This window comes from Anopheles moucheti, chromosome 2, assembly GCF_943734755.1.
Source record: "Anopheles moucheti chromosome 2, idAnoMoucSN_F20_07, whole genome shotgun sequence".
Lineage (NCBI taxonomy): Eukaryota > Metazoa > Arthropoda > Insecta > Diptera > Culicidae > Anopheles > Anopheles moucheti.
This window is the reverse complement of record NC_069140.1, coordinates 67,355,936-67,368,267: the sequence shown is the minus strand read 5'-3', so window position 1 is coordinate 67,368,267 and position 12,332 is coordinate 67,355,936. Positions and strand designations below refer to the sequence as shown.

General features: G+C 38.2%; 1 protein-coding gene and 1 pseudogene across 1 annotated transcript; both read left to right on the top strand.

The window, feature by feature from the left end:
• Window positions 1–6,228: 6,228 nt before the first annotated feature.
• On the top strand, window positions 6,229–7,040 carry LOC128298299 (uncharacterized; annotated as a pseudogene).
• Window positions 7,041–10,895: 3,855 nt separating this feature from the next.
• On the top strand, window positions 10,896–11,924 carry LOC128298289 (uncharacterized; the record flags this gene model as incomplete). The annotated part of the gene is made up of 1 exon (XM_053034036.1): window positions 10,896–11,924. A coding segment is annotated over exon 1 (1,029 nt), but the record flags the coding sequence as incomplete, so codon positions are not given.
• Between the last annotated feature and the right edge of the window lie 408 nt (window positions 11,925–12,332).

Below are 12,332 nucleotides of genomic sequence, written 5' to 3'. Positions count from 1 at the left end.
GATCCAGCACTTCTATTTCCATCATTGTAGTAATCGCTGAGGGAACAGAAAAATAGCGTATTACACAAATGTGTACGAATCAAGCAATCATACATCTGTAAGCAGGAATCAAACTTACCACGTCTGGCCGGCGTCCTGCGGTACATCGGACCGGACGCTGCTGCTGCGAATAGTAATTCCCCCACATAGCCAAAAACTGAAATACGACCATTGAAAGACCGATATAAGGAGTCGTAATTGATTACATAAATGAGGACAAGCAGCAGCAATCATAAGACTCGTTACGAAAATTTGAGGAAGCCCCCGCGGGCAAATTTAACGAAAGTTCCCTGCGTTTCACTCACTTCCAACCCTGGTTGGCCTATACTTCGTGACGTACGCGGTGCCAAAGTATAGCCTTCTTTGTTTTTTCCATGCTTCAAATATAGTTATCTCATTCTGCATGCTGTATGTACACGCAGCTCTTCGATTGCTTTGTGTTTGTGTGTGTACAAAATCATCTTGACAGCCCGATGTTGTGGCTTTCATTTGTTGTTTTGATTTCGACCGAACCAAACAGATTTTTATTTGTGACCATTAAATTAATTAAAATGGCTTTCAATTCAAACGATCATCAATTTTCCGAACGAAATGATCAACTTGAAAGGGAATTGGATCAAGCTATTGAAGAAGAGTGGCGAATTTTGGGGCCTACGTTGTATGAGGACGGAGGTGCTGAAAATTTCCCTTGGCCTCTTAGACACTTCGGTAAGTACAGTTTCATTAATGGAGAATGTAATCCTTATGATTCTGTTATGCTTTTTATTTTTAGATACTGCTGCATCTAATACAATTAACGTTGGTGGTGGAAATATAGATTACGGTATGGTAGCATGTAGTGACGGTGATGTTCATGTAAGTAGATTAATATCTAATAATACTAACATAGCTGGAGGGAATGCGGAATTCAGTAGCAGTATTAGTGTAGAAGAAGTGCAGTTTAGAGTACAGGATTGTTTTGAAGATTCAGATGATAGTACTAATTTCGATGGTGCAAGATCATCTGAGGGGCATGACAAATACAGCAATTTGGGAGGAATAAATTCATTCCAAGAAGCTTTAAAATACTTCTTTGTGGTGAGTCATTTATCCCGTGAAAATTCGAATTTGCTTTTGGCAATCTTGCGGATGTTTTTAAGATTAGATCTTCCAAAAGATTATCGTACTATAATCAAGACACCAGCTTCGATAAGGTCTCAAATCGCTCCAATCTCAGCTGGTTCATTGTGGTACCAGGGAGTAGAAACGGTATTGAAGAATTATTTCAAAGATATCGAACCAGAAATATCACATGTTAGCTTGCAAGTTTCGGTTGACGGGCTTCCCCTATATAAGAGCTCTGCAACCCAATTTTGGCCTATATTGATCAAAGTGGTAGAGTTGCCAAATGCACCGGTTATGCCCGTTGCCATATTTTGCGGCCAAAGTAAACCTGGTAGCGTTGATGCATTTTTTCGTCCTTTTGTTGAAGAAATGAACATTCTTATTGAAAGAGGAATGAAATTAGGAGAAAAAATTATCACTTTTTCCATAAGTGCCTTTATAGCAGATTCTCCTGCAAGGTCATTTATAAAAGCCGTAATGGGTTGCAACGCTCTTCATGGTTGTACGAAATGTACAGTCGTAGGCACCAAAGTTGAGGGAAAGGTAATTTTTGAATCCGTAGATGCCTTAATGCGCACGGACGCTGGGTTCCGATCGAGAGAAGATCACGGCACCATAAGGATCCACGTTCTCCTTTAGAGAATATAGCAAACATTAATATGATTTCACACTTTCCTATCAGTGATCGCTTGCATTTATTGGAATTGGGAGTTACTCGTAAAATTCTGAAAGGTTTGCTAGAAAATATTTTTGAAAATTTCAATCGGTGGTCTCCGCGACAAAAGAGATCAATAAATGAATATATTATTTCGGTAAAGCTTCCAAACGAGGTGCATCGTACATATCGGTCCCTTCACAACTTAGCTTATTGGAAAGGAACAGAGTACAGGTCATTTCTGCACTACATAAGCTTTGTAATATATAAAGATTTTATGTATGAAGCAGCGTATAATCATTTTTTGCTATACTTTTCCGCTATTACGATGTTATCATCGTTAGCTCACAAGAAGTATTGGCCGATTGCCAAGCGTTTTTTAAACAAATTCGTGCAGGATTTCCAAGCACATTATGGTCGTTCAAATTTGGTGAGCAACGTCCATAACTTGATACACATTTATGACGAAGTGATGATGAATGGGCCACTTGACAGTTTTTTGTCATATCCTTTCGAAAACCATCTACAGTTTCTAAAGAAGTGCATTAAATCAGGAACTAAATGTTTGGAGCAAGCGGCTGGTAGATTGTATGAATACGGTGCAGTTCATACACTTGAAACATCCGTTCCGAAAATATATCCTTGGATAAAAGCAGACGGATCTTCGGTGCACGTAACGGATAGTTTTGTTCTTTCAACGAATGTTAAAGATCAATGGTTTTTGACAAAAAATTACGGAATTGTCAAATTTTTGTCTGTAAAGGAAAATGAAGTGCATTCAATTGTTTTGGTTGGAATGCAATATTCTAGCATGAAGGAATTGTTTAAAATTGAAATGGTGGACGATGTAGGGATTCTTGAAATGTCATCCGCCGCTTTAGGAATGTTTAAGGTAGACAATAATACTCCCTCAGTTAGAGTAGAAATTCCTATTAGATTAATTAAATGTAAACTGGTTATGGTTCTCTTGCCTTCCCGATCTCTTTCCCTTTTTCCTCTTAATCGCGATCCATCTGTTGCATGTGCTTACATTCCTTTACTTCATACTTTCCAGTCCTAGTAGATTTTGCAATGTGCTTACAATATTGATTTTATCGTAAGTCTCATTTTCTATAGCATGTACGTAGTAGCTGTTATTGCTGTATTTTGTAAAGGATAAATATTTCATTTTTGAATGCTAGTGGTTTAGTAAGATGGTAAAAGTAGGTGTTTAAATTAGTCTGAGAAAATGATGATGATGATAATTTATCCTTAATTTAAACTAATCAAAACAAAAGTGTCGTGATTAGTTCTGAAAATCGCGCGCGTTCTCCATGGTACATTCATGTTTATTGAATGTCCTGTCGTATTAAATTTTGTTAAAATCCGTTTTTGTTTCAGAACTATGCATGGGAATGGGGCGGGACATCATCATCATTTAAATATAAATATTTGTGTTGTGACTGTTATCACAACGCGCGTTGTTTACACTAGAGTAGCCCTTACAACAGCATTGCTGTTGTAAGGTTTCGGAGTTAGGATGATGGTGGAACAGTGCCCACCATCATTATAGCAGCGGTTACGATGGCGCCCTGGGAAAAGAGCATAAATAAGGCCGAAGGATGCGCCTTCGGCCTCTTTCACCGCGAACCGTACTGAAATACACACTAATTTTGTGATATACTTCAAAGAATATCGAACATTATTACTTTACTTAGAACGGGACGCAAACATCCGCAACAATTTGTGTTATTAGTATATGGTATGCCACATTCCTCGCTTCAACAAATCACTTCTGTTCCCGGGTCTTCAACAAATAATCACTTTTGCCTTACGTCCGTTTCGGTTCCTTGTTTTAATGTTAATGTTGTATTTTTAATGTATTAAGTAATTGCCTGTTTATTTTAAAACAGATCTGTTCCCACCTACGTTCGACTCTCGATATAACTATAACTATAAAAAAGATAAGTATAATTTCATCTTGCCTATGATTGATTTCTGAATCTAGAATGCCCACATGTTATAAGTATAATTTATCTTGATGGTGTAAAAGATTCAGGTGTTTCACAATCATACGCATAAAATAATTGGCTAGACGAAGGCGAGAAAGTTCCTTTCACAAGAAACATTAGTATTATTTGTTTAACATATTTTTTATTGGAGGAAATTATTACTTAACAACCATTTTTAAACACAACGTAAATAAACTTTTGAACTTTAACCATTCTGTTCTATAATTTAACTTTGTTACAGCTTGGCCGTATCATCACTATGGTTATTAGTTGTGACTTTTTTTTACATGATACGGTTTCCTACAACTACTTTTTCTAATACTTTTAAATCGTAACAATCTACTTTTAGCATTTTTAAACTTATTTTTAAAGAAATCTTTAACTTCTCCCTCCTCAGTGCATGTACTTATTATTTGAAACACTTCTAGCACCTGCAGGTATTTGGAAAACTTTACTTTCTTTCCTTCCAACTTTCCAGCATATCCTGTCCAGGAGCACTCCGCTATGAAGGATGACTCCAACAGTAAGTATAATGCATCATGCATGCGCTGCTTAGATTTTCCTTCGTCTGGTTCTACTTTACTCTTTAACCAAGTTAAAACCAAGCGAAAGAACATCTGGTCCTTAAGTCGATCATTAAACGCTGTTAGCATCTCTTCATTCTTTATGATGTCATGCACGTACAGTGATTCGGGTGTTTGATTTCCTAATAAAATGTCTACTTTTGTGTGTAGCACTGATAGACATTTTTGCGATGAAAAGGACGATTTTATGTTCTGCTCCACCATGCTTCGAAGTATGTTATCGTGGCTGTTGTGGCTATGTAGATCCAGTTCATGAAATTTGAGTTAAATCATAAATGATTTAATCATTTCAAAACATTTCAAAAGGAAATACATGCGACTGCTCACCTTTGCACCTGGATGCCAACATTTCGGTAGCCTGGCAATGATTTCTCATTTAGAATCACGGCGTTTTTAATTGTTTTCATTTTTTCAGTTTCCATACTTGTTAATTTTTCTTTTCTCTTTTATTACAGATAAATCCTGTACAGGGACCACAGAAATCCCATAAGCAAAGTATTCTGATCACTATATTTTCAGTAATCTTTTCCGTTCTTTGAATTCAGATGTTTGACAACACATTTGACAAAGAATAGACAGACAGAATAGTGATCCGGAATCATACACTACATGGTCATTTTTTAAACCAAATTTATTTTTAATTTATTTGCATCATTACTGCTCAATGCATTATCGTGAAGTAACAGTTATGTTTTTTTTATATATATTGCTCCAGGAGTATCAAAATGCATTCGTACACGTGACAATTAAAAAGACATATACGGGAGTAAGTGCATTATAACATGAATGACTTCAATAAATTATAAAATTAAATTTTATTTCGTGTCCTTTTTGATGCATTGAGAAATCCCACTGTGCTATGCATAAAACATACACACACACATGCGCATGACACAAGCATCGCACTAACACATACGCAAAATGCGTGTGTGGTAGGATGGTTGCTTTAAGGCTGCTTAACAACACTAAGCAGCCTCAAAGCAACCATGCTTAACGAAGTTTTTGCCCGTGGGGGCGTTACGTGAAAATTAAATGCGTTACGCTTTGAAACCGTTTCAGTAACGTCTGAAATATTTCTGAAACGATATTTAGGTTCTTGTGAAATATTTCTCATAAATAAATGAAACATTTCAGACTCGTTAAATACTGTTCGTTTTAATTTTATTCTTCGTTCTGCTCGAGTGAGAGAAAGAGGCAGCAGGATTTGCATTCTCTTTCTGTTGCATGGATTGGTTCGGAGATAATATTTTGGTTGAACATACAAGTGCAAAGATTCGCAGAAATTGTTGCTTTGTCCATCCTTTGGTGCCGGAATAACCATACAGCGAAGAATAAATCAAAGAGCTGCACCTCAAAAAAGGAAATTAAGTGAAAAAATATTGCATTAGTGTGTATTTCTAAAGTAAAAAGGTAAGTAGTAAACGAACATACATACCAAACATGTAGTATACATCCAAAACACGCTTAAGAATGATTTGGTTCCGCAGAACAAGCATGCCCTTTTCGGTGGTACAAACCCGTGGAGCAAGGGGCCATGGAGAACTATCTGTTGTTCCAGATTCCTGGGTTCAAGGAACAAGCAGCGGTAAAATGTATCTGTTTTAGCCCAACTGTAAAGGAAAAATTAATCAAATTAATGGAAGAAAACTCCGTTCCTCAAGCTGGTTGGTCTAAGCAGCAATGCCTAGTAAAATATGAAGGCCTCATGTATGATGATGCAAACATTCTCGCCGCCGACATGTCTGGCGAATCATCTACAGATACCACCGCAACAGATACAGCGCCGTTAACTGTAAAGGAAAAGCCAAAAATAATAGATTACGAAGAACGTTTTTCTGAGAAAATGTTAGCTACAATGTTAGCCAATCAACATAAGATGAACGACGAAAACGACGTATGTGACATAGCAGCACCAGCCATTATATTGCCTTCATCAGCATCACCGGTAACAGTTTTGTCATGTCCAACGACACCAGCAACAAATTTGCTACCAATAACACCACCACCAGAACTAGCACCATCTACATCAGAAGCATCGGAAAGCGTCTCTCAACACAACCTAACAGAATCAAATTCTCATTATGATGCACTACAGGAATTGCTGACAGCTCATACTAAACAATTTGAAAGTTTCATTAAAGCTCAAGACCGGGTATATACCGAGATTCTGAAAAATAAAAAAAAAATACTCATCGTGTGGGAATAATAGAAGCACAATTAAATACCCTACTTAACTACACCGATGTGGGAAACGCAGAAGCTGCTTTAGTCGACAAACCATTAATATCTAACTTCGAGGAGCTCAGTGAATTCGAAAGTAGTTTGAGCAATGAAGAATATTTCCAACAAATATCTAAAGCTAAAAAAATAGAAATAGTTGATAAAAATGTTCAAAACAGGTTGTTTGCGCTTCTTGATGGCATTTTTGATAAACATTTTTTGGTTAAATGTTCATGGACAGGCATTTCCAATACTGGTATCAAAATAGCAATGAATTCATACAAAAACATTCTAAAACTGTTTAAACATGTTGGAAGCACTAACGTAATAAAAGTGTCGGATGAAATGTTAAAAACTTTTCTAATGAAGAGACTTAAACATGCCGAAGAACGTGCTAAAGCTAAAGGGATACGCAAATCGTCATCTCGAGTACGCCAACCAAAATAAATAATCATTACTCATGTTTTCTTATCACTAAGGTATATTACCCATATAGCCAAATTTCGATATCCGACCCTAATACGACCTATTTACGACGTCGTATATCACCCAAAGAGAACAATTAGACTTTCAACGGCCAAAATTAAAGAGTGCTCTTTCTAACCGCTGTTGCTCTCCTGCTTGCGCTCCCGCCGAATCGAAAGCTCGCTCGATGACTGTTTCAAACCTGAGGGAGATTCTCATGCTGTTCGCTTCTTCGGCGTCATGCGGTCCTGCTCGTGCTCATTATTGCATATTGCGCACACACATGTGCATTTTCTTCGTCAAATTTGCCGTGTGAAAGAGTACATTTTTGCACCGGTTTTTGATATGAGGAACTGGATGTTATTGCAAGCGCGCTAATGTTGTGATGAAAATCCAGCCATAAGTTATATGGCACGATATGTAGAAACAAGGTTTAATGTATAATTTTTACTATTCCAAACATTTATGCTTGTAACACTAAACGGTGCCATTATTACAACGAGGTCATTATGGCAACGAACGGTACCGCCATGTATATCACAAAAGGATCGGTTGCTTTAAATTGAAGGATCTGTATTTTGCATCATCCGAAAAAACAAGACACTACACAAGTAACCAACTTCAGTGATTACATCGCAAGTGTTCAAACATTTTTATTTCATCAACATGAGTGATTTGAACCGCGAACGCCGTACCGGTGTTTTTTACAAACAGGTGGCTTAATTCCTAAAGGTGGACGCGGCCGAAGAAGCTGACCAGCAGGTGCGCCCTAGTCGGGAGCAAGTTCAACTGTTGGGTGGTAATGTGTCGTGTAAAATAAGGGCTTCGCTTTTTCAGTTCCTATCGATGCGGTTGTGGAATTGCCTGGATTGGTGGATTTCGGTCCATGTCGATCGACGAAGGCATCCGTTACTGGGCGCTATCTAACAACGAAACGCATCACAATTTCATGCATGTGCACGTTGAACTTATTCATACTGCTTATGCGTTTAATACTTCTGCATGCCAAAGTCACCGGAGCAAACCATAACCTATCCCTCCCAGCAGAAAAAAATTATTTCCAAAGTGATCATCCGTCCACGGTTCACTTTGCAGACGAACGGGGAAGCGCATGGTTTCTGACCACGGACGGTACTATCGACTAGCTGCAGTCTGTCTCAGAAGGCACGGATGGTATATGACTCGAGCAATATGCCCCGTACATATCCGTACATATCCGACGCCTCCCTACTCCATTCGTTGCAGTATGCTGGGAGTTGTAGATCTAAAATCACCCCTCTTACATACGCAAGCTTTTTTCATCGCTAAGATTCTCCTCAACAATATTGATGCCCCATCCTTAGTATATATATTCATTCCGGCGGGCCTTACCCTATACGGCCAAAATGATCCTTTTCTGCGAGCTATGAAATCATTCAAAATCATCTTTTGAAATCATCTTTTTTATCATTTCGATTATAACATCTCGATATCTGCTTTTCGAGCCCGACTAATTAATGGCTCCTTATAATCCTCTATGTTTAGTTTGTTTCCGCCTCCTCCTCTGACGTGTTATTAGATTTAAGATTAGGCTATAAGATTCCTTTTGTTAAGCCTTATGGGCGGACAAATTATTTTCCGTGCACGTCTGAACAAATTATTTCCTCTTAACACTACACAATCATTGTATATCGAGCAAAGGATACACCCGTGACTTGTCGAACGGTGTTGATCTTCTGTGTTTGGCCACTTGACTTTTATGTCACTGCTACACACTTTTCAGGACGACTGAAGGGACGTTCTCAGTCTGGTACTTGGCGGTCAACTGCAGTGGCGGAAATAACATTAACATCTTACGTATTTTCTGGCAAACATGTCATGTTACTTTGCGCACAAATATATACACATTTACATTAGCTGCAGACCACAGCAATAATTTCGTGAACGCACCATTCATCTGTTGCTACATTGTAATATCTAGAACGTAATAAAACTATCTTTGAGATTGTTATATCTTAAACCACAACAACTACAAAATGCAATTGTTTTTTGTTCAAGTTCCCATAGCTGGAGTATGTTAAATAAATGATAGAGTTCAGTTATGGGTTGTTTTCTAAAAAAGGATTTGGTGAACAGCAATCGTCTGATGCAGACGATTATTAACGTCTGCGCGAGGAATTTACCAGCGCAAAAACTACTCTACTTGTGGCTTGTACTCCGGATCTACCGGTAGGTCCTGATCTAAATCCTCTAGCTGTTCCTCAGTTTCTAGCGGTGCTAATTCAAAATCCGAACGAGGGAGAAGCCCTTCATTTGGTCTGGTTGCTGTTGCAAATTCCTCAATCGCTTTTCTTTGCTGAGCAGCGTCTCTTTTAATGTGGTTGTTCTAGAAACGATTTATCTTCCACAATAATCCACAGGACATCGTTGCCAAAAACAGTTTTGTTTTCCATTTCTACAATTTCACAACAGAACACAAACAACTCAAAACACAAGGAATACACTAAATAATCACACCAAAAGAATATCATTTGACTAACTAAAAAAATCGCAACATATTATTGCGCACACCCATTACGCAACATTTTGATGCATCCTCGAACCAAAACCATCGCATAAACGCAGCAGATTAAGATTTAAGTTTCACGCGCTGCGCGTAGAATAAAACGCACTAGTTATCAACTCTCTGACACGCTATCGCCTTAGCATCATCTTCAGACGAGCGCCGCAAACACTCATGGTAAGAATCCGTTCAAATCCGCTTTCTCTTCGGAAGTTTCCTTACAGAAATACAGACCTGAGCAGGTTGGCAAATATCACAATAATGTCTTCCCTTCACTTTCCCCACACACAGCTGATATGTGGTACCAGTAGCAGGACGACAGAACAGCACATTCCAAGCCAAAGAATAAATACTAGGGCGAAGAGCAGTGGAAAAAGGACAAATAGTACTGATAGACACGTGTACCACCACCACCACCTAATTTATTTTTTTGCCTTTCGCTAAATTTCCGTTCGTTAAATTTTGCAAAAGCTAAAAAAAAGCGCTTTAGCCAAGCCACACACCTCAAAACGCGACCGAGTTGAGGTCAAACCTGCTTCCTTTGGCACATAATCAAGACCGAAACGCGACGTCTAAAAACGGTCACGATTAGTTCCAAGTTTTGGGTCGCGCGACCTTTTGGGTCAATACTTATATCATTCCCAATAGCAGTAATAAGAAGACTTCGTGGATGAAATAAATCGGACCATAATTATAGCAAATGAGCCATAAAAATGAAATATTCCGTTTATGGTTGTGAAACGTTTCAGAGCAGCTAAATCGTTTCATGCATCATGTGAAATAATTCAACAATTTAAATCCTTCGTTATAAATTATTCGTTATTTATTATTCGCTTCGTTAAGTTTTTAATGACAGAACCAAAACAGAACGAATATGTCATGATCTCTTTCCAATACTGGCGCACGGACGATGTAACGTTCATAGAACTGAAGACAATGCAAACGGCTGTCGTAGATTTCCTCGTAAATTCGACCGACATCATGAAAAAGCCGCTCCATCCAGTGTGCTACTTCAATGCTGTGTGGATTATCCGGTTGACTGTCGTTTCATAACTTCGTGTTGCTAAAGAGAAGGAAAAACAAAGAACAAAATTAATTAATTTAAAGTGTATTTACACCAAAAGGAGTGTTGAAGTGTACAAAGATAAAGGAAGGAATAAACACTAAAGGAAGACAAAAGTGAGTAATGAATGTGCATTTCATAAGTTTTAGCTATTCTATTCTAGAGCTCAAATGCAATAAGTTAACCCATATGCATTAACGGGATTTCTATTAATTTACAGCATCAACCAATCATGCCGTTCACAATCGTGCAAACTCATGGGCCCAAAGAGTACGGTGAATTGTGCATCGTGCCTGACTCTTGGGTACAAGGAACAAGTAAAAAAAATTATTTATTTTGGCCAAACGTAAAAGGAACCATACAAAATCTTATAATGGATGATAACAGTGTTCCGGCGGATGGTTGGACGAAACAGGAGTGTCGGATCAAACGACAAGGACTGTCGTATGCTGATGCTGATTCAGCAATGATGATTATGTCCGGCGAATCATCATCAGATTCCGGAGTCGCACCGATATACTCGAGCATGAGAAAGCCAGCACCGTATGCTAAAATGTTTTCAGAAAGAGTTGTGGAAAACTCTTCGAAAGCAAGGCACAACGAGAGTGAAATCGTTTACACATTACCTCCAACACCACCTCCAGCAAGCTCATCGGTATTCGATGAAAATGTGATAACGGTAACAACAGATGAATGCACTAATTGCAAAACGTTGAAGGCATTGTTGGAAGCCCAAACCAATTTGTTATTAGATTTTCGTGCCGAGCAAAAGCGTGAACATGAGCAGGTCTTAAAAGAAAATAAGAGAATAATGAATCGGTTGGGTATCATTGAAGTGCAACTAAACACTTTACTTAATTCTATAGAAGTGACCAATAATGATCATACCTTCTCTGATCATCCGTTCATTGCAAGCGTTGCAGATCTGGAAAAATTGGAAAAAGATTTAGAAGATGAGGAATATTTTACACAACTTACAGATTTAATGAAACAACAACTTCATGATAAAGATGTAAATAATAGAATGTTGGTAGCCCTTGATGCTCTTTTCCAAAGGGTTTTTTTAACTCAATGCACATGGACAGGTATTTCAAAAACAGGAACTAAAATAGCTATGCATTCATATCAAAACATATTAAGACTATTTAAATGTATAGGAAGTACAAATATGGTAATAGTAACACATGAGATGGTACGAAGTTTTTTCATGAAGATATTGAAACACGCAGTACAACCCACCCAAAGAGAACAATTAGACTTTCAACGGCCAAAATTAAAGAGTGCTCTTTCTAACCGCTGTTGCTCTCCTGCTTGCTCTCTCGCCGAATCGAAAGCTCGCTCGATGACTGAACGATATTCTCATGCTGTTCGCTTCTTCGGCGTCATGCGCTCTCGCTCGTGCTCATTATTGGATATTGCGCACACACATGTTCATTTTCTTCGTCAAATTTGCCGTGTGAAGGAGTACATTTTTGCACCGGTTTTTGATATGAGGAACTGGATGGTATTGCAAGCGCGCTGATGTTTCGCATGAAAATTCAGCCATAAGTTATATGGCACGATATGTAGAAGAAGGTTTAATGTATAATTTTTACTATTCCAAACATTTATGCTTGTAACACTAAACGGTGCCCTTATTACAAAGAGGTCATTATGGTAACGAACGGTA